The following is a 26,987-nucleotide window of genomic DNA, read 5'->3' on the forward strand; positions in this document are numbered from 1 at the left end:
AAATCGGATGTGTTCGGATAGGGGAAATCGGTCCCTAGGAAGGTGAAAGAATAAGAAGAGAAAAATATTGCGAGGGTCAATCAAGGGTGACGTGTTGGCTGAAGCCCTTCATACTTCCGAAGCCAGAAAAGGGACGCGCTGATCCTTGGTTCGCTCGATCTACCACGAATGTCGATCTGTGATCTTTTATGTATGCCAATTCAGATAATCTTACAAGTATTGATAGACAGTATGATCAAAAATAACATGACAAGAAAAGGGTCAATCAGCGCCCCGACGCGTCACCAGTGGAGCAGCGTGCAAGTCCCGACAGCTACAAGAACAAGCATCTTCTGGAGACTCATCCTCGTACCTCGTGAGGTAGAGCTGCTGGATCCATCACTGCTGCTATTGCTGTCACCGCTAGTGCTGGCCCCACTGTCAACCCATGGCTGCCCGGGAAGCGTATCGGAGCTCTCGTCGATCGCAGACTCGCTCAAGAGCTTATTTTCCAACAGCGCGCAGCTCACTCGCTCTGAGCTCTTGGGAATGCTGTTAGTAACTGCTATGGGCAGGTCAAACACGGTATAGTAGTCGGTTCCATTCCAGCGGAAGGATTGATGCATGGAGATGTTGTAATCGCCTCGATCGGAACCGCTGGCGCCATTCCCGACAAGGCACTCAGGCCAAACCCAATTTACATGCTTCACCGTCGACGATGGCTCCAAGTCCAGAACAGGACCAACGTATGTGTTGTTAATCGATGGTAGCGTGCCGTTGGAGATGGTGAAGTTATGAGACTTGGCCTCGGACGTCAGAAACAGCGTGATGTTGTGGAAAAGCGTGGGCGAGTCTGCAGATTGTGTAGACGGGGGCCAAGGGAGCTTCCCATTCCCTGAGACATCGATGGCGACTTGCAGAGTTTCTACGTGCGGTTCGTTAGTTGGGAGTCTCGAGCATGTTGATGGGTAAAACCTGCCTCCACCGAGCGGTGTGTTCGGTTGTGGGGCGTCAACAATGGCCAACCCTGGCGTATACACCTGGCCATTGACTAAAGTGAAGTTGTCCATTTTGGTTCTTGTGAAGATGGTAGCGACAGATGAAAACTCTCGAAACCCTTAAATTGAGCCCATTTGGGCCTCTAGCTCATCCTTAAAAGGTCTCCCAGATGTTGGTGGCGCCAAGGGTCTCATTTCCGACGCCTCCGTGGTCTCCTTAGCGTTTCCGGGTTAATCTATCTTTCATCTCGCCTATTGCTAGCGTAGGGTCCCATACTGAATTTGAACATATGAAAGCCGAGTATATTAGGAAAGCACAATGAGTTAAGTTAATTTACATCATTCCCGAAATGGCAGTCGGAAGCCCCTTCATATTCTCCAAGAAAACATCAAACTCCTTCTTCACCTGATCCATGTTCTCATCAATATCATCAGTCCACCGGTGGATATAGATAGTCTTCATTCCAACACCCTGGGCTCCTCGCAGATCATATGCATGGGCTGCGACTAGCGCGACTTCCTCCGGTCGCAGCTTGACATATTGCAACGCTTTCTGGTACGCCGCGGGGTCAGGTTTGTAGACCCCTAACAACTGACTTGAAAATAGCATGTTGAAGCTCAGACCGGAAGAACGGGTAAGATCAAGCTGCAGACGAGTTGTACCATTTGCATGGACAAAAACCTCGAGACCCAGATCTTGCCGGATGCTGCGAATCGCCTCTTGGACTTCCGGCCAGGCAGACTGACGGTGCCAGGCTTCTATCATTTGTCGCTTGTCATCAGATTGGATGTGAGGCTTGAACTTTGGACATTGCTCGAGTACTCGATCAAGGACTCGGGAAAGGGTGACGTCGATATCTTCTGGCTCAAGGCCTTGGAGAAAGCGCTGGTTGTTCTCGAGAAAATACTGTCTCCGCCACTCAAGGGCTAGTTTGGATGCATCGTCACCGGAGATTGTGGATGGGAATAATGCACGAACGCTACTGTGCCAGTCGAGACAAGTGCCCATGAAGTCGAAGAACACGGCTTTGATAGGGATTTTGTCGGCAGGCATGATGAGAGATAGCAGCTGGGTAATTTTGTTGCAAGTAATTTAATATAATTCTGCCAGGAGGTTGAATACTCCATAGAAGATTCCAAGGCAGACAGACGGGTCATCTTGAGCTTGTTGCTGACGTCTAGGAATGATTATAAATCCGATGGGGGCCGGGAAAAAGAATTGCGCAACACTTGCATTCTGTCAGATTTTCTTATGGATCACCTTGTTAATTCAGTGAAGAATCTACAAATGGCATCAGCTGAATTCTATGCCAATTGGAAATGACGTGGACGAGAAAGGGAGAATGATGCCCCGTAGTGCACCGTTCAATCACACCCTCATCACACACCTCTACAACTTTGAGATCGAATAGTCCGACTGACACACAGCCTTTCAACGAACGAACGTTCCATTCATGTTCAAAATCACCTGAATCACGGATGCAGTGATACAATATTCAAGATAGTCGCTGACCCATGCTTCCTTCCCCGCACTACATCCCCGCTTCTCCACATCGGTACACCGACAAGTCCACCTCAACCGAAGCTGTCGATCATCGGCAATACAGACTGCAGAGATCCGGGCTCTTCTGACACGCCTCAGTAATTTTGAAATGGTATCTGACTGGTGCTGCTCGACATGCTTGTCAACCTTCAGTCGCCCAGAGCATTTAAAACGCCATGCTGCATCACGTATATCGCCACACCCCAGTGAAGATGAGTGTGGCTAACAAAGCCCGCAGATGATGGCAATCGACCACATATCTGCCAGCTCTGTGGAAGCTCCTTCAACAGAAAGTAAACATTTATAAAGATCTTTAAATGCTTACACCCTGTCTAATGTTCCATAACTAGGGATGTTCTTCGTCGACATGAACGTACTTGCAAAGCCCAGATTTTGCTGGCCAGAGAAGATCAATCCGAGACCTCTGGAACCCAAGAGTTACTAAATGCCCGTGAATCCAAACGGCGCTGCCCATCTGTGGATTTACACGAGGTCTCAGATTCATTGACTCAGCCTCTTCTAGACGCCTTCGACCCGGCCCTGATGAATTGTGAAGTTGAATCGCCACAGTCACCCTTTGCTAACAATGAATCATTTTCATTTGGAGACAGATGTGGACGTCAAGCGATTGAAATGCCATCCCCAGTGGACTTTTCAGCCCTTGACTGTCTCTTGTTTCCAGGACTTACCTCTGACATCCTGGCTGCAGAGAGGTTGGAGCATTTAGTCTATTTCACCAGCGCTAAGGGAATGGCAACATTCACTGAACAGCAAACCTTTCTACAAAGGCAGAAGATGGTAATTGAAGCTTACGAAGTGAAAACCCGTCTTGAGAAAAAGTGCAAGGCAGAGGTCGAGTCGGTCGATCCGTTGCAAGCCAAGTCGCGCGAAGTCGTTGCAAACATGCAAGCCGTCCTCAAGAAGGGAATGGATGGACCTGCTGTCACTAATCAATGGATAGAATCCACCCAAGCAATGTGTTGTGAATTTTTCTCTCCTTCCAACATCCGCCGCTTCCTCGAATACTTCTGGTCCCTTTGGTACCCCAATTGCCCGATTGTACATAGACCATTATTTGACACAAAGGAAGCCTCTCCAGCTTTGCTATGTGTAATGGTTTTGATTGGCGCCTGTCTATCTCCAAGCAGCGAGGAGCACGAAAGTGCACGGATTTTGCTTGACAGCTGCGAAGAGCTCGTCTTCACTCACAATTGCTTCCGGGATGACGGAGCTATCTCAAGAAATGATGAGAGAAAGGACATGGTACAGTGTATGCAGGCCTCATACCTGGTGTGTTCCCTTCAGAAGCGGGAAGGTAGTTTGGAAGCTCAGGCGCGGATTCGGCGGTATAGACATACTTCAATGGTTGCAGTAAGTTGAAGCCAATACAGAGGAAAGCTTCACCCATGTGCTTATTCATTCCAGCTAGCAAGAAGTATCGAGCCCAAAACAGCATCGCATCGGAATCTTCAGCTTGGAAGTGCATCGCTGTCTTGGTGGAAAGAATTTGCAGAGGAAGAGGAGCTTATTCGGTATGGACCGGGCATTCTATTGGTTTCGAAACGGATGCTCATATGGCTAGAACTATCATTTTCGCATTTTTGATTGACGCAGCATTGACTATTCTCCACAACTCTCCACCCCGGATAGTTGTGTCGGAGCTGAGGATGGACGTTGCCTGTCCCGAAGCATGCTTCCAAGCAGAAACCGCCGAGGAATGCCTGCAAATTCTTCGGGTGTGGTCGAGCACTCGCTTCTGGAAGAAGCGACCATCAGTCGTCTCCGTCGTTCGACGTATCTGCCAAGGCCCGATTGATGAAACTCTCGTGCAGGAATTCTCTATTTTAGGAACCCTCAATCTATTTACATTAGTACAAGGTATGTCTCATTCATATATATTGCACCCCAAGCACTAATCATCCATAGCAATCCACTCTCTCATGTTCCATCTCCACAACTCCCTCGTTTTCGAATCAACTCTAGCCCCTGTTCAAACTGGGCTTGAAAATTGGCGCCGCATCTGGAACGAAAGGATACCTGAAGATGTCGGCATCCCTGACACCCCCGACAACCTTTGGAAGCAAGTTGGATTTCTTCGGCAGGCGTCAGAGTTTTGGCATTTAGCACGTATCATAGCGAGCAAGATCATGCTAGCCAATCAGGATGAAAGTAGGGAGGCAGAAGAAGATAAAGAGCTGTCTAGATACGACCACACGGACATGGGGGATGTCAACGAACTCATCATGGAGTATCGAAGGTTGAACCTTGGTATGAATTGAGTGTTCCGACTCTCATGATTGTACAGATACTCTGAAGATAAATGCTAAATCTTACGCACATTCACTTCGAAGTTCGTCGGTTTCACGAACCAGTAGTTCTCCGTCATCCATGTCTTCCTCAAGGGAGTGAAGTCGTAAGCCTTCACCAGACGCGGGATCAACTTCGACATCTCAAGGATCGAAATGTGTTTTCCCAGACACGTTCTTGAACCAAGACCAAACTGTGGAAGATCTGTGATCAGTACGTGCATGAATGAAGCAATTATTGCAGAGAGTCCAGACAACATACCGGCATATACATCTGATTCATCACCTTTAATTGCTCAGGGCTAGTTTCCGTTTCCAGCCACCTCTCAGGACGGAAGACTTTTGCATCAGGGAATACTCGCTCATCGTAATGCGCAACCCAAGCATTGACGCCAACTTCGGTACCTTCAGGGAAAAACCGGCCATCGATCTCCGCACCACCAGCAGGGACCACTCTCCACATGGGTAAACCCGTAGCGCTATGCATACGGAGAGCCTCTTTCACGATAGCCTGAAAGTAAGGCATCTCTTGGCTTTCTTTGAAGGTAATCATGGCACTGCATTTGCCCTGCAGGGTGAATTTATCAATTTCTTCACGTAACTTGCGTAGGACCTCGGGATTGTGCATGATATACCACATGATACCAGATAGACTTATCGAGGTAGTATCAGACCCCGCAGCCACATTAGACTGACCCATAATGAAGAGATGGTAATCCGTGACTTTTTCTGGGTCTTTATTGCGGGCGGTGATCATTCTATCCACGAAGTCTTGAGCTTGAAGCGTTTCATCGACAGCTTCAGAATCTGTCTTTTTCAACTCATGAAGCCGGATCTTTTCTCGTACAAAATTGGCGATGTAGGCTCGTCCACCTGCGCCGGAACTTTTGAATCGACTTAATAGGCCGAAGAGTCGCGGATGCCACTCTGGATAGATACCGGCCAGAGTACTGTACATTATTACCTTGTTCAGGGCATCCATGGCACCGTCAATATCATGACCTCGGTCCAGAAATCCTAAGATGGTTAATACCTGAAGGTACAAGTCTGAGCCGGGTCTACCTTACCGAACCGCTCTCCGAAGGTTATGTTTCCAATAACATCGAATGCATAGCATTGAAGCCAATGACCAAGGTTCAAAGACTGCCCTTTGTCCGCATACTCGTCGAGTCGCTCCATAAAGATATCCGCACAATGGTCCACAAATCCCTCATAATGCACCAGCGAACTCATCGAGTACAGATTCGTGAAGCGTTTTCGATTATCGGCTGACACCTCGGTCAACGGGAGAACCAGCTAGATCCAAGTAGAGCCTGACTCACCATGTCTTTTGATATCACGATCTGCGAACACAGTCCACTGCGCCGGATGCTTCCAGGCATCATACCAAGCCGATTTGGCAAACCGCGACCCATTCCCATAGACCGTCTTGATAGCGGCTGCCTCGCTGATGCTGTACTGGTTTGGGGCAACGCGTACGACGGGACCGTATTTTTGATGAAGGGAAATATTGTCTTGCTCAAACCCACCTTTCTGCACGCGATTGAAGTACCATGATTTGGTGAAACGGGCCCAAAAAGGACCAGGAATATCTTTGAGTGGCGAGAAGAGGGCTCGACTGAGTCGATGAACGAGTACGAGAATAACAACGATGATCAGGAGTTGTAAGAAGATTTGACTATGCATGATGAACGTGACGTGAGTCCTATTTGACTCTTTGTAGAGATTCTAGGGGTTTCGGGGGATCTCTTATACTCCACGGGCGCAACGAGGAAGCGAAAGCTAGGGATCATCATGGTCCACCCCCCCCCCACCACCACTTAGATATCATGGGGTAAAGCCGCTTTTAGGCGTCCCGAATTCGTCACTCGGGTAATTCGGTAATTATGATCGACTCTTCACAGTCCGGAGCTAGTGGTAATAGATAGCTCAGGAAGACAACCCATATTTACGTGGCATTCGTTGCAATGTACATGAGCAAGCAAACTGGAGAACTGAACAGGCAGTCTTAACGACCGTGTGTACGATAGTAGTCAAAGAGATTAGGAGTGAAATTATACCTGTGTTTCACCTTAGCGCCCGAAAGAAAATGAAAATACCATGGAAACACACTGGTTTGCTCCGGTCAAGTCAAGTGCTCTTATTTCTTATCCCCCCCACAAGCCTACGATGCCCATAGAGAGAGCGATCACAGCCAGCCAGGATCGAGCACGTTGCATGCGACGCTCGCTGTCCATCTCGCGCTGGACACTCTCTCCGTTCACATCCTCTTCGGTCTCCACGACGACAATATCCTCATCTTTTGTGGCACATGACTTGGACAGGCAAAGACCGGTGCTGTCTTGAATCGCAGTCAACGCCCAGTTCTTCAGACCCAGGTGGCGATTGAACCAGAGATCCAGGCCATAGGTGGACAACGAAGAGACGAGGCAGATCCAGACGAGATAGGGGTGCTTTCGTCGCGGCGGAGAGATGCTGAAAGAAAAGAGGAAGCAGGTGTTCACGATGGTGGATAGTCGCAGCGCGTATTTGCGGTTGAGGCGCTTCACCTCATTGAAGCAGCGGGATGCGGTGCTGGAGGAGGGGAGGAGCTTGAGGGATGGGATCGTGATGGATGATGTGGAATAGGACATGCCCTGCGAGCAATTGCGTTAGCGTTAGATGACATCCGTCGCGACAGAGCACTATTTTTTCGAGCTTACCGTCAGCAGGCCCAGAGAGACAGTGCCGACGAACTTGGTAACGGTGATGGGGCAGGCCATGGCGCCGGTCAAAAACAGACTTAAGTCCGAGAGACGAGTTCGAGGAAGTCGTGAGAGTTGGAGTTGATTGTCGAAAGCAAGTCGACACTTTTTGCTGGAAGGTGACGTCGCTGCCAAACATGCGCCCGCCAATCAGCGCCCGCACATTCTTCATCTTCGCCGCGCGCCAGCGATTTTGGTCTATTACTAGAGAATTATGGGTGCATATGTCCAAGAGACGGCATGCCTTTGAACTTCGATAATTTCAAGAAACAAGTGAATGCTCGAACCCCCATGGTCTACCATTGTGTAGGTAATACCGGTCGGGCCAGCGTCGGTACACCACGGCAATCTGAAGCTCAAAGAAAGACCGCTTCAGACAGATGTATGGACAAATATCGAGAAAGAACTCAGATGAGAAAAAGCAAGTATGGCCGCACCCGAAGAATCCTCTACGATTGAATGTCAATCACGCCCAGCATACGTCAGGCAACATGGACAAGGACGGTCCTCACCCACACCTTGATCTTATCTCGTAGATGCCGGACCTGTATACCTCACGAGGCGTCTTGATGTTCATACTCCAGGGGCCCTTTATTTGTATCGGAGGACCGTCATGACTCTGTGAAAACTCATGTCTACTAATATTCAAGCATTTCAATCAGAAGTAGTGCGGCTACTGTTGACCCTTACCATAGAGCGGGTGAAAGCTGTAGAAACACAAGCGGCCAGGACCTCATCGATCTGTTCCGGTCAAAAACTGAATATCTCTGTCGGCCACCATGGGCGAAGCCTATATGGCATATGAAAATGGGACAATCCTCAACATGAAGACTTTTTCTCTTCTACTGTGAGATAGCAATAAAAAACATATGATAAATGAGGAGTTCATCTGCAAGCATTATTTGCTCGAGTAGAAAGTCGCAGAACTATTTCAGCCGCAGCCTCTGTACGCAAACCATGTCCGATCGCCGCCCCCCACTTCCTTATTTGTATAAAAGAAAAGCCGAGAGGAGGGATTTTCGCCCTGCGATTACCCCATCTGCAATCTATGTCTCGTAATAACAACCTCGACTAGCTGATTAGACAATGGTGTAGCCCGTAGCTCTTCAAAATCCGCAGAATCCGACGCCCAGTGGATCTGCCACAAACTCGTAACTCGAATTCGCCCCGGCTCGGTAATTCGTGAATCTCCGAGGTTCCATTCCTTTTCATCCTTTGAGCCTCGGTGGGTCCATACTGATCGACCTGTCATGTCCTGAGACCGCAGCCCGATGGCCTCTTTGGTTTCCTCGCGATCCAAGGCAGATTGGAGCTGTGGGGCCTGTCGCTTACATGCGTAGGACCATCAGAAGAGCTCGATCTTTGCAATGCCATTCCAAACTCCGGAGTCCGACGCGCAGGAAGTACTTGAAGTCGGTGGCAGTTTTCGAGGACCTCTATGACCATCGCCCTTGCATGCTCGGAGCCCACCACCTGTACTGAACAACTACAATGACTTCTCAGAAATCAAGTACCGTATTCACCGTCTTCCGGGGCTTGCATGATGTGGGCTATACCTGGTCTCCATTCGTGACGAAGCTCGAGGCTCGGTTGCGATTCGGCAATGTTGCATACCGCGTCGAGACAGGATCTATGAAGGAAGCCCCGCGGGGGAAAGTTCCATATGTGTCTGTCACACATGCAGATGGGCAGATCGAAATGATGTCGGACTCGACGCTTATTGCGAAGGCCTTGATCGAGACGGGAACCTTGCAAGATCTAAATGCCAAGCTATCACCTTCTGAGAAATTGAACGAGATCAGTTTCAAAGCCTTGTTTGAAGAAAGGCTTTACTTTTACCAGGTAAGTATAGAGAGCCGGAATAATAATGGCAACGATCTCTGACGGGGATCTGACGCAGGGATACGAAAGATGGATATTGAACTACTACGCTATGAGATTCAAGATTCTGGGTTCCTTGCCATGGCCAGTCCAAGTCGTAGTGGGGAATATTATCTATCTCAAGTACACATGTACCCTGTCAGGCATGGGAATCCTGAAGTTCAGCGCTAATGAAATTGCTGGGTTCTGCCGAGAGATCTGGGAGACCACAAGCGAACAATTGATGGCGGTCCGCGCCCAACGCCAGGACCAGGAAGGCCCCTTTTGGCTGTGGGGTGGCGACACCCCGACCGAAGCCGATACCGTTCTGTTCGGATTCGTTGTTTCGAATCTAGTTAGTGCTGCGTAAGTTGATGCTTTTGATCTGGATTTGATTCCATTTTGCTGATCTTTGAGATAGGAGCCCGGCTTCTGCTGCCACTATCAAGAGTCATCCTGTTCTTGTTGACTACGCGCGTCGGATCCATGACCACTACTTCCCTGACTATGAACTCTGGAAATAGAGATCACTGCCGTCATGCTTAGCTTAGTACCCGAATAATACTTGGTTGTCACTAAATAGTGAACAGAGCATGTCCACTGCGTATAGCATCCTTGTGCACAAGTATTGTTGCTCTTGTCTTGTCTTGCTACGATCAGGAGTATCATCTCACAGCTATAATATTCACTATATCATTTCTTGTCAGTACTCCTACAGGCCAGAAATGACTGGGTCTGAAGCCGGTCCCATAATAACCGGCTCATGATGTCGTACATTTTCTGACCTTGCGCCGATTTATCACGTTTCTTGGTTTGTCGCACAATATCACTGAATTATCGAATCATCCTTGCACATGTTGTGGCTCTCCCCATAATCAATTGATCGCGCAAGCGAAGCTGCATAACTGGACTCAGAAGAAAATTCCCAGTCGTGATAGTTTGTATCAAGATCCTTTCATTCAGCTCATCGCCTCATCATATCGTCGTTGAAGGAGAGTTATTTGGGCAAGACATGGCATGATACTTGGCCGTGGGCCGAGCACACACAATGACAAGAAGAAGAAGCTAGAGAGACGACTTCTCTGATAATGAACACTGAAATACTCGTAAGATTAGCTTTAAGACGCCGCGATTAAATTTCGGGACCTCGTCCATCTTGCGAATCTCGCAAGGGACTGCACCGCCAACCGAGCTGAAAAGACCTCCTCACTGATAGAGGGGCAAGTGGAGGCTCACACTAACATCGAATTTATTGACCTGGTTTGCCATTACTGACATTCCAAAACTCTGGGTCAATGATCGGTTGGTGTATATTTTGCATCAATCTTTCATATTAAGGGTTGGCGGAGAAATTAGGGACCACGAAACCGACAGATCTATCTGCCCTCTTGTTGTTTTCGCTAATCATCCTTTTTAACCCGGAGAGAATGTTGTGTCTGGCTGTTTATCGGGTCAAAGCCTCGAAACACAAAAAAAGAAATGGATTGTTTCAAATGGCAGAGAAAGAATCAAAGTGTGAGTGAAAATCTCATTGTGAAGACTCTCGTATGATGCACTTTCAAAGAAAGGATTTTTTTTTCGTACGTTTGTGGACAAGCGCACTCACACAGGGTCATTCAAAGACCATGGCAAACCCCGTCTTGTTCAAAGGAAATTTCACATGGAAAGTCGAGCCGCATGATTCACGTCGTCCTCAAAGTCGAACACTAATCACAATGTCATCGGATCAACTTGAAGACGAGACCCTACTCCGAGATGCGAATACCACACCGCTCAACACATCAGTCGATAACTCGTTCGGTCCTATCCCTTCAGACATCCTCGATTGTTTTATGCCCAGAAACTCCGACCATGAGTCTTCGCTGGAAACGGATGAAGAATTCATGACCGAAGCCGAATTGTTTGTCTTTGCTACGGGGTTTGAAGAGGGACCCATGGCAGATTCGAGGTATTCTATACTGGACCTTGAGGATGAACCCATTGTGGACGCGATATATTATTCCATGGTGGACGACGATGACCAGTCGCTGTCAAACTCCAGGAGTCGCACTGCACAAGACTTTGAGAGAGAATCTCTCCCAGACGGGAATGTTGAGCTTGTGTCAGATCACGAAAATACGCTTCGAGTCACCTCCTCGAGTGAAGGCGCACTAGCGCTGATCGCCGACACTGGTACATTCAGTTCCATTTCTGAGACGAGCAGGAAGAGCAAAATATCAGATCAAAAGAGAGCGAAAGAAAATAGAGCCGTCACTCAAGAGCCGAGACAAGAAACAATGGAGATCAAGCTCCTCAGGGCCGAATCGAAAAAGGAGAAGTTGATGCATGTCATCCGCGATCTCGAAAAAGTGATCGCTGATAAAGAAGACGAATGCAAAAAAGCCGCAGCCGAGCTTCGGGAGCTGACTTGTAAATTCAGAGATGCCCAAAACCGTACACTTCTCAGAGAAGCGTATGTCGAGCAGATGCATGCCCAGAACCAGGAATTGATCCATGAGAAGAAGCTATCCGAGGTCGAAAAGAAAAGATTCGAGAGAAAGATGCAGAATGAGATCGACCGACAAAAGAAACGGAGTTCACAAATCCAAATTCAGCTCGGGCAGGCGATCAAGGGCGTGCAGGAGATGTTCGATGCCCATACGACAGATCATGCAAATCGAGTTGAGGTGGCGGAATGGTATGAAAAGAAGGTCGAAGATCAAAATGAGCAGCTCCTTGAGCTCTTGCATTTCATGGAAGATACTAGGAAATATGTATGGAGCCTCCAGATGCCTGGGAAAGACGTCTTTTATGAAGCTGAGGTCAATTTGTTGAGAAGTAAGACCCTTGATTGGACTGGGCCTCCGCCGGCGACCGAATATCAACCAAATGGTGATCTGTGGGCGATGCAATACCGGAGAGAGAACGATGAGATATCAGACGATTTTGCCACTAGCCACGAGGGCATAGCGGTTAGTTCTCCCAAGAGCAGTGTGGGTGGTGCCTACATGGTGATGGCTGCCCCTTGGAGCAGCGATGAGATATCAGATGGGTACGCCTCGAGCAGTGATCAATTAGCACTTATTCATCCCACTGATAATGCTGGTCCTAGTGGATGGAGTGGTTTCGACCCAGGAAAAGACCTGACTCGCGTCGACACTCTCACAAGGAGTGTAAGCAATTTCCACCTAGCCTACGAGGAAAATGTCATATTGGAGACCTCGTTACTACGTCTGAGTGAGGAGGACTTCGAGATAAACGCCGATGAAGAATGCATGGTGCCAGAGACACAACCGGGTGCTGATAAAGATATCGACACGCAAATATGCAGCTCACATGCATCTCACGCAGAGAAGACAAGGCCTGTTGATCTGACCAGGCGCCAACTCTTACCTGCATGGCGCGATGCTGTAATCTTCCCAGATCCCGCAGCGACACAGGAGCTAACCATTGCAAGTAAGAACCTCCGAGGCCGACGACTGAAAAGGAATAAAAACTACTTCAATTCTCCTCTCAATGCACCTCTGACCTCGCCTATCTTCATCTGCGCTGATGAGGATTTCAACGCTATGGACGCTGATACGCCCTTACCGTACTTCACCAGGCTGCCATCATATTCACCCCCCTCAAAACGAATCTGCCTAAGCCGGCTACGATCGCTGGCGTGGGATTCTCCGATTCGGGATCATTTCCCCGGGCAGGTGCTCTTCCAGGAACGGCTCAAACAGGGACAAGCCGGTGTGAACGTGAGTCTCAGGCAACCTGTTCGGTCTCCATTTGCAATTGCTGGTAGTGCTTATGCTCGTCCCGATTCGCAGACTGCCACGCCTCGAACGGCTCGCGAGGATTCGGGATGGTCATTGTCCATTGGGCATTACCTTCAGGCTATGATCTCGAGGTCTTCTTCCGAGAATACTGACGGTGCATATGTTGAGAGCAGCATCATCCTTTATCATGCACATTTTTGGAACGCGTTCGCCGCGCCAGCAAACCTCCGGGAGAACGTCCTAGTAGCCATCAGGATGATCTTGATGTGTATGATGATGTGGCTAGCGTATAATTTGCGTGCGTACGACGAATGGAAGCTAGCCAACGGTGAACCGACGACGCTTGAGATGATCCTCGAAACGATGCATTGGAGGACGATGCAGATAGGGCTAGTGGATACAGCTCGGTTCGGCATTCATGAGTGGCTGGAGGAGCGGACGTGGTTAGGTTGAGGTTTTGACATGTCGGGCTTCAGCTCCATTTCTGGCAAAGCGCGCGCTAGTCTTTTGCATAGGTGGGTTGCCGGTAGCGTGGATGTTATGGAATTACGACGCTTGTTCTAAAACGGGACAATGGCCAGGCAGAAATATCATCGCCATGTATGAAAACACCGTACTGACAGTACCACGTATCACCAATCACCGCACGAGCCACGCAGCAGCTGGCGTCATCAGCTCCACCCTCGCCCCATTTGCAGACGGATCATCTCCACTGCCCCCCCTCTAGACTTCGATCCTAATCTTCTATCCTGAACTTCGATTCTCAGCTGATTTGAACATTCAACCCCGACATCTTCCATCCCCATCTCCCTTTGTCTTCGACGTCCGCTCATTACATTCACAATGCTTGTTCGCTCCATCCTACTGGGTGGTGCGGCCATGGGCGCCAGTGCCTTCCTGGTCGTCCCTGAAATGGAACCTCAAATGGAAGCCGTCGAGGACGGTTTCATGAATATTTCCCCGATGCTCCGTGAAGATACCCGCCATGCTCTGGTTGACCTGCCCTGTACCGACTGTCCCATCCGCCGGGTCGATAAGGAGGGTGCCGTGAGCTGGGTTGAGGGCGAGCCCTCGTCCCTGGTATGTCAGCTCGAACGAACCCGTCATGATTATGATGACGCTGACTGATTTTCATCATAGATGCTCGACTTCGCTATTGAAGACAACCGTCTGCTGGCCAACGGTCGCCAGATCTTCCCTCCCGTTCCTCCTTCCCCATCGACGTCCTTCAAGAAATCGAAGATGGCGAAGTCGCTGGCCCCATGTCCGTTGGCTACGCCCTCGAGGTCATGCCGGTTCAGACCCCCTTCGATGAGGCCGGCGCCGACCTACTCGATGTCCGCTTCACTATCCTCGACTTGGATACTCGCCCCGTCCCCATTGACACCGTCGCCATCACCCTCGTCCAGGATTCCACTGGCGAGTTGTTAATCGCGAAGACCGAGGTGGAGGAGAGCACACTTCCTTCCGAACGCAAATCTTGGAAGAAGTGCCAGGGTAAGCCGAAGTGCCTCCAGGAGCTTCTGTTTTCCCGCATTCATGGTCTCCTCGCCCACGCCAAGGACCGCATGATGGGCAAGGGACCAGGCCCCCAGGCCGGTACTCCGGGCAGCCGTAAGGGCTGCGGCGGCAAGAAAGGCCTGAAGGGTCTCCTCGACATTTTCGGCAATCACCACGGCCCACACAAGCACCATGATGAGGCTGGTCCTGAGGGTCACCACCGCCACCACGACGAGGGGGAGACTGGCCCCGAAGGCATGTTCCACGACTTGGAAGGCCCCACGGATCACCATGGCCACGGCCACTTCAATCCTGAAGCCGTCGATCGTCCCCGCCACCATATGCACCATGGCCCTCATCACGGTGCTTTCGCCCATACTTTCTCTCGCGTTGTCCGCTTCATCCTGGTCCCTGCTATTCTCGGTGTTCTGGCGGGTCTCACTGCCAGCGCCGTTGGCATGCTTGTTGGCCAGGCCGTTGTCTTCCTTTGGCAGCGTTATCGTGGCGACAAGCCTGAGGAGCACAAGGCCGCTTGGGAGCAGGGTGATGCTTGTGAGAAGCAGGGCCTGATGAGTGAGTCTGAGAATGTGCTCCCCGAGTACATTGAGTCTTCATCGACTCGTGCATCCATGGACAAGCACTAGAGTGGTTCATCGTGAAGCCGATCTTTAATCGACTGAAAGCTTTCATGTCTTATTTACCTTCACACGCGGAAGTCAAAAAGGATCATATTTTCGAGACTGACCACGAGATTACAACTTTTTTGAGACTTGATTTCCATGAAACGTGAGGTTTACTTTCTATTTTTCCCCCTAGTGTACGTCCAGCTTGTACAGCGAATTTCCTATCAATGAATTTTATTATAGAATAAAGTCTTTCCCATCAATATACAGACCTGTGTCTTACTCAATTTCATTTCCACTTAACCCATCAGGATACGTTGAACATATACTGTATCGGCTTCGTAGCGTAGGGCTGGGCAACACGTGACGATGCAGCATCATCACGCTCCCCCCCTCTTATCGATCCGACAACAACACCGAACCAACGTTCCCGAGCTACATGTCCAGAGCTCTACCAACGATGATTGGGTCTGTACAATGACCCTCAATCTCTCGACTGATCAAATATCGGGTTAATCACCACTCTTCCTGTCCGCATCAGCTGGACGTGCTTGCGGCTCTAGCTCCGCTTCGACCTGGACCGCACCTCTGTACCTTTCCACTTCGGACCCGATCCAGATCAACAGCTACCCACAGCGATGTCGTGGTCATCTTTCATGCAAAAAGCTCAGTCGCTGATTGATCCAGCCAACTTTAACATTCCCTCCCTTTCTTCAGACAATCACAATCCCTCCAAGGCCTCACTTTTCCGCCAACAATTCCGCCTGCCCGACTCTCAGAATCCCCTGCAGGAAATCACTGCCGACCTGATCCTTCCGCTTCCGAATTCTTCTAGCTCTGGCGAAGGCACCCGCAAGGTAGATCGGCCAGGTAATCGGTACACAGGGCGTCTGCACCTTAGTGAGCGATTCATCTGCTTCTCAACACAGCCAACGAGCTTCCTCCCCTCCTCCACCCTAAGTGCTTCGACCAATTTCACTGGGCAAACACATGGCACTGGACCTTCTGGCAATGGCTTCACGCTGCCCCTGTCTTGCATTCGCCGCGTCGAGCGACTTCATAGCGCCAGCCACGTCTTCTCTCTTGCGTTGACAACATGGAATGGATTATTGAGCAAACAACAAGAACCCAGCTTTGTCCCTCAGCGTCTTATCCTACAGCTTGTCGGTAGCAGGCAAGCTTGCGAGCGGTTCTGCGATTGTCTCAAGAAGGGCCTGCGCGAAGGCATGAAGGAGGTCGACAATCTGCGATCCGTCGTTGCGGATTGCTACTCGGAGTATCTACTCTCGGGCGCAAAGGGGAAGACACAAGAAGAGCAGGGAGAGAACTTTCGTCCGCCCCCTGATGCAGGACTGGGCATGCTCTTCCGCTACCCCGGTGATGCGCGCAAGCTTCGAGACCGGAGCAAGATGAGACTTTGGGGCGAGTATTTCCGAGGTATGCGCTGTGATCTGGAATTTTTCTCAGAGGACTTCGACTTATGTGGTTTTTAGAGAATGGTCGCAATGCAACGCTTGTCCGTCAACCCACGTTTCACAAGCTGATCAGAGTCGGATTGCCGAATCGATTGCGCGGAGAGATCTGGGAACTTTCATCTGGTTCTCTTTTCCTCCGTCTCCGTTCGCCAAAACTATACCAGGAGACCTTAGCTAAGTTCGATGGCCAGGAGTCTCTCGCCATCGACGAGATCGAAAAGGACTTGAACCGCAGTCTACCAGAGTATCCCGGCTTCCAGAGTGAAGAAGGCATTGGTCGCTTGCGTCGCGTTCTAACAGCATACAGCTGGACCAACGCCGAAATTGGATACTGCCAGGCTATGAACATTGTCACTGCGGCCTTGTTAATGTTCGTCGCATCCCTCCTTCACGCAAAGCCCACCATTTGCTGACTTAAAACAGATATACGTCCGAGTCTCAGGCTTTCTTCCTTCTTTCCATGCTGTGTGATCGTCTCCTTCCAGGATACTATTCTACCACCATGTACGGCACTCTTCTCGATCAGAAGGTCTTTGAGTCTCTTGTGGAAAAGACTATGCCCGTTCTTTGGGAGCATCTTGCGAAATCAGATGTGCAGCTCTCCGTCGTCTCTCTCCCATGGTTCCTTTCACTTTATATCAACTCCATGCCTCTTGTCTTTGCATTCCGTGTCTTGGACGTGTTTTTCTTGGAAGGCCCCAAGGTACTCTTCCAGGTTGGTCTGGCGATTCTTCGTGTGAATGGCGAGGAGCTTTTGGACATCCAGGATGATGGCTCTTTCATCTCCGTGCTAAAATCTTACTTCTCCCGATTGGATGAATCGGCCCACCCCAGGTCTGAAAACCCGAAGCTGCGGGCCATCACCCGATTCCAGGAATTGATGGTGGTGGCTTTCAAGGAGTTCTCAGGGATTACTCACAGCACCATTGTCGAACAGCGCGAGAAACACAAGGACTCTGTTTTGGAGAGTATTGAAAACTTCGCCAAGCGTACTTCTATCCGCAATCTTGGTCCTGAGAGCAAGCGTCTCAGTGTCGAAGATCTCGGTACCATCTACGATCGGTTCTACGACACTTTGTATCAATGGGAGCAGCATCAAAGACTCATTGCGGAAGAAAGGAAGCGACAGGAAAAGAAGAAGTCCGAGCGTCTCTCTACCCTTGGGCCGCCTGCAGACGCAGAAGTAGGGCGCGTTGGCCTCGGGCCCAGTCCCACTCACATGGACTACGATGCTTTTAGAGAATTCTTGGCTGCTACTTCAAAATGGGCTGTCTCGGATACGCCTGCTGGTTCTCGGCAAGATTCCCAGGGCTACAGCAGTCTCCGGGGAACCAACAAATCACTGCTCTGGGCCAACCGCCGGCAACCGGCGGACCACGAGTTCATGCAACGTCTCTATCGGAAGTGGGCTGATGACCCCAAGGAAGGCTTGAATTTACAGAATGTTGTAAATGGTCTGGCCCGTCTTAAGGGATCACCGGATATCATGAACAACATCAATTACTTCTTCGACCTTTACGATGACAGTGGCAATGGCCAAGTTGACCGCGAGGGTATTCTTAAAATCTCCGAGGCGCTTCTCTTCCTCTCCCGTCGTGGATTCGAAGGCACCATCACTGCCACTCAGTCTCTGGAAGACTCGAACGGCGCTAATGATGACCAGAATAGAGTTACCACTGACGAGAGATTCCTTGGTAGCGTCAGTGCCTTCATCCGTCGCTGCTTCGAATACGCCGACCCGAGTCACCCGGAGAACAAAAAGTCCACCAAGCAGGACGACGCTGAAGAAGTAGCTGGAAAGCTTGACTCGTTTGCCATCGGCGATGACGAAGAAGACCTGATTGACATTGACGACAAGGAGAAGGAGTCGCCTTCCCTGGAAGCCTCTCAACCAGCCGACACCAAGAAGAGCGAGCAGGACCGGCCAACATCCGAGTCAGCTAATCCGGCCCTCGACCCTAACAACCCTCTTCACATTACCCTCCCAACCTTCCGGATGGTCGTCCTCGCAGACGAGCTCCTCGAACAGTTCTTCGAATCTTACTTCCCACAATCCTTCCACCTTTCCGACCACCCCCATCCAGCTTCCCTCGCCGCATCCTCATCTCTTTCCTCAAACCTCACAACCTTCTCCAACATCGGCAGCGCCAAAACCTCCAACGTCTCGCCGGCCGGAGCCGTCTCTGTCGCCGGCGCCTCTGGCGGCATCGTCCCGCCTGGCAAAGGCCTCCGTGGGGTCCTCGACAACATTGTCACAGATGGCATCCGTATGGCCGCCGAAGTTAAGAAACGCATGGACGAAGCCCAACGCGACCTCGAGCGCAATGCCCTCGGCAGACCTGAGGAGGACGACGAAGAGGACGATGAAGATGACTTCCGCCGAGGCTCAACTGCCGCCATGGCAGGCGGTATTTCCAGCTGGGGTGCCGGCGTATATGGCGCGGATCCGCAACGCGGTGGTGTTCGTGATGCTGATCGCGATCTGCTTGAAGGCGCAGAAGTCCTCAGTGTGCGTGGGAAAGACGAAGCTTCCTCTCTTCTCGATAGCACAGAGGGAACTGAAAAGCTCCATGTTGGAGGAAATGATGGCGCATCTTCGCATGATGCCGATGTTGTTAGCAAGGTTGTTGAGTTTGAATCATGATGATATCCCTCTCTTTCCGGTTTGCAGGAAGGATTCTTTTATTCCCTGTTGTTTCTGCGTGCTTCTGGTCCTTAGTTACATGCAAATCATACACTTGCGTTTGATGCATTCGTCTCGCCTGCATTGACATAGGTATACAGCTAGATTAGATACCGTCAGAATACTACTAAGTTCAACTCTCATCACCGAAAAAGTGGATTACGCTGTAAATTTGGATATATTGGATTACATTCAAAGTTGTTCCAAGGTTAGAGATAAGCTTTCGTGGCGGGGTATCTACTTGCCGCCCAATAATATCATGTAGACTTACCCTGTGCCCGACTAACGCTTTGAGATATCTAATGATCTCATTTCACCTTAAACCTCCGACCTGATCATTTCTAAACATATACCACGATGGTCGTCTACAGAGTTCGTAGCCTCCGAAGAATCCACCTCGAACCGCAAAGACAATATACTAATTGAACCGACACTCCCAGGACATTATTAGCGGCGACGAGATCCTCAACGACGACTTCTCACTCGAACAAGATGGCCCCGTCCTAATAACCTGCGCCTGTCAAGAAGTTACCAAGACCCCTTCCAATATAAGGGATATAGCCTCGGACGAGGGATATAACGACTCAATCACAGTCTACGACATCGAAGAAACATTCAATCTAGTCCGTCACAAGCCCGAGAAAGCGGATTTCAAAGCCCACCTCAATAGTCAGGAGCACCATCCCACCCGTTAAGACCCGTGCTTATGTCGTAACATATCCTCAGCTTATTTGAAAGCCGTCGCGCGACAAATTGCCGCCGATGGAGCGAGCCGGGAAACACTCCGCGAGTTCCAGTCTGGGCAGGGACCTGCTATTAAGAAGATCATGGATAATTGGGAGTCTTTCGATGTGTTCTTGACGCCGTCGATGGATGTTCATGCAATGTATGTGGCCTTGGGTGTTCTTGGGGACTTCCAGGTGTGCTAATCTCGACTCGATCTGGGCAGGTGCGTGCTCATTAGGTGTCGGGAGGATGGGTCGCCGTATGCGACGTTTTGGAGGCATGGACTTGAGAAAGTCGAGACTTAGATGGCAGTGGCATTGCAACTTTGAAATCGGACCCGGTTAGAAGGATTGGCCGGTCTTGAATTATTCAAGTGGACGTAACGTATTCCACGGCAAACCCGCCACCACGGTAAACCCGCCACCCCCAAACACCATAATAAATGCGAAAAATTAGAACTTCGTATCTCAATAACGATTGATTATTCTACCTAAAGTTATTGCCTTTAGCTATAATGATCTATTCCAAGTGAGATCTAAGTGAGATTTATTAATCTATAAGAAGTTAGCTAATATTAAGCCGCTTTACCAAAAATTCCAGGAATTCTGTCGCTTAGTACACGTAGGTAGTATCTATAATAGTAACCTACTATAAGGGCCTAGAAGATTATATAGTAAGTCTAGTAAAGCCTAGTAGAATATAAGGTGATATAAAGTCTCTTAGCTAATGTAGTCCTAGTATAAATATAAAGTTGTAATTTATCGCAGTTGCTATGGTGTTTGGGGGTGGCAGGATTACCGTGGTGGCGGGTTTGCCGTGAATACGTTAGTTGAGGTCATGAGAAATGATACTTTTGAAATAGGAACAAAAACTTCGTCTCAGAAGACATTCTTCAGAGCTTGATGAACTTGAAGATGTTGGATTGAAATGGCCGAAAAAGAGTCCAGGATCAACTCCGTTCTCAAGCTGCGTCAGACGTGATTTAGATGAAAAGCAACACTTGAAACAAGAATGAATCTCAAATCAAATGAAGTTGAATGATGATGATGGTAGGTTGGCTAAATGATGAATTCGTGAAAGTCGTGAGATGGCAGTCACATTTCTATGTACAAGCATGTCATTAGAATAGCGCTCTGCGTCAAGCAGAGGAAATTGAATGCCATATACCGGTCAATGCCTTGGTCCAGGACCGTAACATAGAGAAATCTGGAAAGAAAATGCGATGGGATGGAGTGCTGGTAAGGGAGAAAGAAAAGGTGGACAAAGGGTGGTAAACGAGTTTCACATCAATGCTCAGGCAAAAAGGTGGAAGAGTCGCTGAAATGAAATCTCAAGGCGGATTTCAAGATTAGATTAGTCTTTTGAACCCTCGTTTTCGACCAGCTCCAAGACGATCTGGCTACGCTCGTACTGTGGGTGTTGCATGCAAATCTTGACTGTGTGCTGCGTGTCACCGTTTGATGTGCCATTAGAACCAGGGAAGCTGCTTATGTTGCTGGATGGTGTAGCCTGGCCGAAGGAGCCGGGTAGTTTGCTACCATCGTCCAAGCATACAACATTGTGGCCGGGAATAACTTGTCTGAGACGGCCATTCATCGCATTGCGAACCTCGACAAAGTCATCATTGAAGAGAATAAGGAATTTCCCGTGAAGACAAGCCGTGTGTGCATTGCCGACAAATTCCATGACCACGCTGCGAGAAACGTCGCCGTGCTTGTTGACATAGACAGCGCACTCCTGATATGCAACGATAAATTCACTGTCGCTGAGACGGAACATACCGAGCGGGCGAAGGCCTTGGATGCGATGGGCAATGCTATGCAGAGTATCGTGGGCATCTTGGGATTCAGAGCGGAAGTCGGGGACGGACCAAGACTGCTTTTTGTCGAGGGTGAGGACTTCAATGCCCCTTTGAGTGGAGATGGCAAGTGAAGAGTGGAACATGTTGATGCCGTAGCTTTCAGCGGGAATGTAAAATTCATCGTACTCACGGAAGAATTCTGTTTGCGACCGACGAGACTGGAAAAGGCGGGTTTTGCTGGATGAGGATTTTTGAAGAATGGGCTCGAGAACCTTGAATGTAGAAGAAAGTCCGTCTCGCTTCTTGTACAATACCAAGTACCGGTCTTTCATGCGTCCGGCAGCGAAAAAGCCTACTTCGCGATTTCCGGAAAGTTTCTGAGGAGCTCGGCGGGCAGAGTCCTGTGATTGAGATATCCCACTAGCAGGGCACACCACGTCAAGGTGATACGCAATTAAGGAGCGATCTGCGATAAGTAGGAAGAGATTGAACTCTTCAAATACGGCAACCTGTGTCACCCGCATGATAGGGATAGCCTGGACAGGTCAGTCAATAATTTAGATTCGAGCTGGACAACATCAACTTACCCGATACCAACCACGCGGGTTGCTCAGATCAGACATGTACACGCCGTATTCAGTTCCAATTGCACACATCATACGCCCTGGAGGCTGCTGGAAGACCGTTGCACAGTTCACAGCAGTTTTGCAGACCGGTGGAGGTCGAGGCCCAGAGTTTGCATACTTCTTTTCCACTTCCTTGATAGCGCGATCCAGCGGAGTGCCCTTGATGGTCACACTCTTCGAGCCGGCAGAGTGGTCAGAGTAAGCGAAAGCCGTGTCCGCGAGGACACGCAGGCGGAAAGGCTCGGCGTTCTGTGAGAATAGAGCCGCAGCGTGCTTGGTCTTTGCCTCGATGATCTTCTCACACCATTCCTTGCGGCTTTGTGCGGAGAAGGCATACAAGATGTATGTGCCTGTTTTTCCAAGATGCTTGATCTTGAACGGGTAAAGAATTTTGTCATCTTTGGAGTCCAGAACTGCGGTTGTTCCATTTGTGGAGGCACTGGTATGCGTCAAGGGACTTACCCCACCTTGAGCTTGAGTCACCGTTGAAACACCACGAACTGATGACTTGATAACTGGGTCGTCATTGGTGCTTTCCAAGGCCAGAAGATCCATCGGGATGGGCAACTTCGAGATATCGTAACGTTCGAATTTGACTGTCCGCGATGGGTCACGGGTAATGCATGACTTGGCAAGAACGAGATAGTGATCGAACAGGATGGCATGGGTATCAACGAGGAATCGAGTTCGTGTTCCGGGACGTTGGAGATCACCTCGGAAGATGATTTCACGGCCCAGGTGCTCAAGGTTAAGTTCCACTTCTTTCTTCATCTCTGGCCGCAACTGCAGCTTAGCTGCGAGCTCCATCAAGTCGACCTTTTTGCTCATCTCGCCAACTTTGTTATCACACTCCAATGCGACAACCTTTATTTCCTCGATGGCCTGTGCCAAATTGGTTTTTTCTTCGGAGTCTATGGGCATGTTTTTGTGGACAGTAGCCAACAACAGGGTGTACCTCTGGATCCGCGTGATCGGAGCTTTCAAGTAAGTATCCCAGCTCAAACGGTGAGACATTTTGTTATCCCGCGCAGAGTTCAAGAATGCTTTGAAGTGCACATTGCGCTCGGCCTCCTTCCGAACATAATAGTTCGCAGCCGGAAAATGCGCAGCATAATCAATGTAGACACTCTTGGCTTTGCGGATCCACTCTCGGAAGATGTCACTGAAGCCAGCAATAAACGGACCTTGTTCCTTCTGGCGGTATTTGAGTTGCGCCAACAGGAAATCCTCGTTGGCCCTTTTCACTGTGTCAACTTTTCCAAAGACATCGGCCAGGAACTTGGACAGTCGTTTGACTGGAATGATAGGAGGATTCATCCCAGAGAGCCGGTCACGATAGAGTTCACGCAAGACGTCCAACTGCGCAATGTAGGCATCCTCAGTAGTTACAATCTCATGCAAATTGTTCTGCCGATCCACCTCTTTCTTGGGATGTGACTCCCACACTTCCTTGGGCACATTGTAGAAAGTTACCCAGTCTTCCATTTTTTTCTGCGGGGCCATCGTCTGCGCCTTCAGATTGACCTTCTTTAAAGTTCTCATGCAATGATGAGAATAGCAGCGCCCAAAGGAATCGGTTCCCTCAATATGCAGCTCGTCTTCATGAAGGTGGGACGAGTAACAGCCAGTACCAGTGATTTGGAACAAGACACCTGAGAGGTTTCCGCTGCCGAATCTGACCCATTCTTCCTCCGTGACAAGTGCTTCCTCCTGAAGCATGCTATTGACAACACGCGCAGCGAGGGTCTCGGCCTCAGTAGTGTTCATAGTTGGAACTTTGTGAGTAAACAATGCCACAATCGCATCAACAATAGCCGAAACCCTGAGATCGGTCTCATCCTCGCTCAAGTCCCAAATCCAAGCTAGAATAGAGCTAAGAGCCCATGGTTCAGTACACTTCTTGAACTGCTCCGATGACAGCTTTGTAGGATTGAATTTCTTGCGGCGTCCTGCAGGAATCGAGGGTAGATCCAGAGCCATCGAAGCGGCCGCTTCGGTCGAAACAATCTTGGGAAGTTCCTTCTGCCGAAGCCGCCACAGGTCTTCCTGTTCCTGCTTCTTCCGGAGGCGGTCCGCTTCGGTCTTGGATCTGATGGGCGGATCAGTACGAAGTCCCATAGGCGTCGACAACGAAGATGACCGCGGGACTTGAGAGGGGCTGAGTAGTGTGTCTCCATACGCGTCCGCGGATACAGGTATGGAGGGTTGTCTATACTGATCCTGGACCTGGAAGTCCTCCTGCTCAAGGGGCCTATACGTTCCGGCGGGCATTAAATGCGAGAAGAGCTCTTGGTTCGCGGGCTCAACGGGAGCTGGTGGCAATGGGCGCATGCCCGGATGGAAAAAAAGATCTTCGTGCGCAGCTCGGTGTGGGCTCTCATCGTCGGATCTATCTCCATCCAGTGGCTGTTCATAAGGACTATCTCCATCCTCACCATAATCAAAGCTCATTCGACGGTCAAAATTTCCTGGTGCTGCGAGCCCACCGGTGCCACTAGCATCCACCCGCGCGTCAATTGGCAAATGATGGAAGCGGTTGGCATATTCGTATGCGATAGCGGGGTGTTCGTAATCGTCGGCATATTCACCTCGTTCATCAGGGGAAACATCGGAACTTCTGAATGAGCCATGCGTTCTCGAAATGCCTCCTGCGGCTTGATCCGAGTATTCATCATAATGCCCCTGTTCACCATAATGAAGATTACCGTGATAACCTCCTTCGTAAAGAGCCAGATCGTGTCCCACGAATTCGCTATCCTCTTGAATATCTGAATTAGGCGAAGGGCCTCTAGGCGACACACGAGAGCCGTAGGAGCGAGTGCTGAGAACTGAAGCGTTCGTCTCACGCCGAGGACGGCCATGCTGATGAAGAATCTCTCGGTCAAGTCGAGCTCTCTCCTCCTCTTCCGCCATGCGCAACATAGCTAGCCCGGCTTCAGCTTCCGCCTCGCTGTCATCACTATAAGCATCGTAGTTGACATATTGACCAGTTCCAGTCGACATGTTGCCATTGGTGTGGGTATGTTGTTCGTCTGGTGAAAGTCTTAATCGCGACGCCGAGCTAGCATGAGATGCTCTAGAACTATGGCGTCTTGTCGTAAAAGTAGCCTGAGTATCCATCACCGCAGATTCAATTTCTTTGATCAATTCATCATTTTCATAAGTACCAGTGAGGCCGGGCGATGGAGACGGTCCATTCATGTCCGGCATATCGTCAACAGGTGGTCCAGGTAAGGGCCGAGCCTGCGGGTGTCGATTCAGGGTGTCGGTTCGTCTCGGCGATGGTAGAATTGAAATGTCTTGCTGTACGGGTGGTGTGGGAAGAGACCGCGCTGAAGACGAGTGAGACATACTTGATCGCTTTCCATAAAGTCCATTGCCTTGCGGCTGATGTACGGGCGGCGCTGGCGGTCGATCCTCAAAGTCTGGGGTTATGGGCGGGATCGTGGCAGAGGGGTATGGCGAGTCCGTCCCGAACCCGGGAGATATGGGGAAGTAGGGACCGGTGGCAGATTGAGGCATGTAGGCACCAGAAGGTGAATTCGAGGTTACATATCCAGCTGTTGATGGAGAAAGAGTCGGCCGATACGCAGTGGAGGCGGTGCTCCCTGTCCGCTGGCTCAAATTAGTAGGCGATGATCCATACGAACGCCCTCCATAGGGATGATCGGGTGCGCGAGGGGGCGGAACTGGTGGTTGTTGTGATGAAAATCCGTAAGATGAGGTCAGGGGTGCTTGACCGTACGGCGATGCGTCGCTTGGTCGCCGTGGCAGGGTGGGAGACGCCACACTCGCGACTGCAGCAGGCTGATAAGCTGCCGGGTTATAGGGTTGATGGCTCGGAGCGGGATTGGCGTGCGAAGCGTTATAATTCAAGGGATTATAACCCAGGTTCGGTTGGGTCTGCGATTGCGGCAGGCCGTATTGTTGCGGGTTGTACGCACGTTGGGCCGAGGTCGTTGGCGGGTACTGGTAGTGGTAAGTGGCCGATCCTGCGCTGTGCGACGCAGCACGAGTGGGCGACATCGCCGGCGTTTCAGCACCGTGTGAAAATCCAGCATCTCCACCGTCATCATATCCCCCGTGAGCGGCACCGTATGCACCTTGTACAACATTGCCAGTATATCCAGCGCCACTTGTCGGCAAACGCGCGTTTGCATCGGTCGCTCTTGAATTGTAGATCCGAGCAGCGTTGAAGAGCGTCGAGTCGTCTCCAGCGTCGTAACTAGGCATTCGTCTCGGCAGATGCTGGGTTGGAGTGGGGTTGTGCTGAGGCGTGTAGCTTTCATAGCGACTGGAAGCTGGCTGGGAGCTCGGAGGGTTGCTGGTCTGGCCATAATACGCCTGTTGGCCATTTGGGTGCGCCATCGCTGCGGG

The 26,987-nt window shown here is 50.2% G+C and overlaps 11 protein-coding genes across 11 annotated transcripts; 6 read left to right on the forward strand and 5 right to left on the reverse strand.

Moving 5' to 3' along the window:
• Positions 1–281: 281 nt before the first annotated feature.
• N7477_007445 (uncharacterized protein) lies at positions 282–1,049 on the reverse strand (the record flags this gene model as incomplete). The annotated part of the gene is made up of 1 exon (XM_056969108.1): positions 282–1,049. The coding sequence occupies one exon, from the start codon at positions 1,047–1,049 to the stop codon at positions 282–284; it is 768 nt and encodes a 255-aa protein (XP_056819140.1).
• Positions 1,050–1,311: 262 nt separating this feature from the next.
• Positions 1,312–2,031, reverse strand: N7477_007446 (haloacid dehalogenase; the record flags this gene model as incomplete). Its single annotated transcript, XM_056969109.1, has 1 exon — positions 1,312–2,031. One exon carries the CDS (start codon positions 2,029–2,031, stop codon positions 1,312–1,314), a length of 720 nt encoding a protein of 239 aa, XP_056819141.1.
• A 1,239-nt stretch (positions 2,032–3,270) lies between these two features.
• Positions 3,271–4,799, forward strand: N7477_007447 (transcription factor domain-containing protein; the record flags this gene model as incomplete). The annotated part of the gene is made up of 4 exons (XM_056969110.1): positions 3,271–3,891; positions 3,946–4,052; positions 4,103–4,398; positions 4,447–4,799. 4 exons carry the CDS (start codon positions 3,271–3,273, stop codon positions 4,797–4,799), a joined length of 1,377 nt encoding a protein of 458 aa, XP_056819142.1.
• Positions 4,800–4,843: 44 nt separating this feature from the next.
• On the reverse strand, positions 4,844–6,512 carry N7477_007448 (cytochrome P450; the record flags this gene model as incomplete). Its single annotated transcript, XM_056969111.1, has 4 exons — positions 4,844–5,020; positions 5,089–5,843; positions 5,894–6,094; positions 6,149–6,512. 4 exons carry the CDS (start codon positions 6,510–6,512, stop codon positions 4,844–4,846), a joined length of 1,497 nt encoding a protein of 498 aa, XP_056819143.1.
• A 461-nt stretch (positions 6,513–6,973) lies between these two features.
• Positions 6,974–7,588, reverse strand: N7477_007449 (uncharacterized protein; the record flags this gene model as incomplete). The annotated part of the gene is made up of 2 exons (XM_056969112.1): positions 6,974–7,462; positions 7,529–7,588. 2 exons carry the CDS (start codon positions 7,586–7,588, stop codon positions 6,974–6,976), a joined length of 549 nt encoding a protein of 182 aa, XP_056819144.1.
• Positions 7,589–9,061: 1,473 nt separating this feature from the next.
• On the forward strand, positions 9,062–9,954 carry N7477_007450 (glutathione S-transferase family protein; the record flags this gene model as incomplete). The annotated part of the gene is made up of 3 exons (XM_056969113.1): positions 9,062–9,412; positions 9,471–9,796; positions 9,852–9,954. The coding sequence occupies 3 exons, from the start codon at positions 9,062–9,064 to the stop codon at positions 9,952–9,954; spliced, it is 780 nt and encodes a 259-aa protein (XP_056819145.1).
• A 1,191-nt stretch (positions 9,955–11,145) lies between these two features.
• N7477_007451 (uncharacterized protein) lies at positions 11,146–13,629 on the forward strand (the record flags this gene model as incomplete). Its single annotated transcript, XM_056969114.1, has 1 exon — positions 11,146–13,629. One exon carries the CDS (start codon positions 11,146–11,148, stop codon positions 13,627–13,629), a length of 2,484 nt encoding a protein of 827 aa, XP_056819146.1.
• A 390-nt stretch (positions 13,630–14,019) lies between these two features.
• Positions 14,020–15,320, forward strand: N7477_007452 (uncharacterized protein; the record flags this gene model as incomplete). Its single annotated transcript, XM_056969115.1, has 3 exons — positions 14,020–14,256; positions 14,317–14,359; positions 14,410–15,320. 3 exons carry the CDS (start codon positions 14,020–14,022, stop codon positions 15,318–15,320), a joined length of 1,191 nt encoding a protein of 396 aa, XP_056819147.1.
• A 617-nt stretch (positions 15,321–15,937) lies between these two features.
• On the forward strand, positions 15,938–19,418 carry N7477_007453 (uncharacterized protein; the record flags this gene model as incomplete). Its single annotated transcript, XM_056969116.1, has 3 exons — positions 15,938–16,736; positions 16,793–17,144; positions 17,198–19,418. The coding sequence occupies 3 exons, from the start codon at positions 15,938–15,940 to the stop codon at positions 19,416–19,418; spliced, it is 3,372 nt and encodes a 1,123-aa protein (XP_056819148.1).
• A 396-nt stretch (positions 19,419–19,814) lies between these two features.
• On the forward strand, positions 19,815–20,488 carry N7477_007454 (TCTP family protein; the record flags this gene model as incomplete). The annotated part of the gene is made up of 4 exons (XM_056969117.1): positions 19,815–19,829; positions 19,898–20,126; positions 20,184–20,343; positions 20,407–20,488. 4 exons carry the CDS (start codon positions 19,815–19,817, stop codon positions 20,486–20,488), a joined length of 486 nt encoding a protein of 161 aa, XP_056819149.1.
• A 1,048-nt stretch (positions 20,489–21,536) lies between these two features.
• On the reverse strand, positions 21,537–26,978 carry N7477_007455 (putative Rho guanyl nucleotide exchange factor; the record flags this gene model as incomplete). The annotated part of the gene is made up of 2 exons (XM_056969118.1): positions 21,537–22,520; positions 22,572–26,978. 2 exons carry the CDS (start codon positions 26,976–26,978, stop codon positions 21,537–21,539), a joined length of 5,391 nt encoding a protein of 1,796 aa, XP_056819150.1.
• Between the last annotated feature and the right edge of the window lie 9 nt (positions 26,979–26,987).

This window comes from Penicillium maclennaniae (genome assembly GCF_028827695.1).
Source record: "Penicillium maclennaniae strain IBT 15551 chromosome Unknown utg000007l:1.0-4884863.0:1.0-4888362.0, whole genome shotgun sequence".
Taxonomy (NCBI): domain Eukaryota; kingdom Fungi; phylum Ascomycota; class Eurotiomycetes; order Eurotiales; family Aspergillaceae; genus Penicillium; species Penicillium maclennaniae.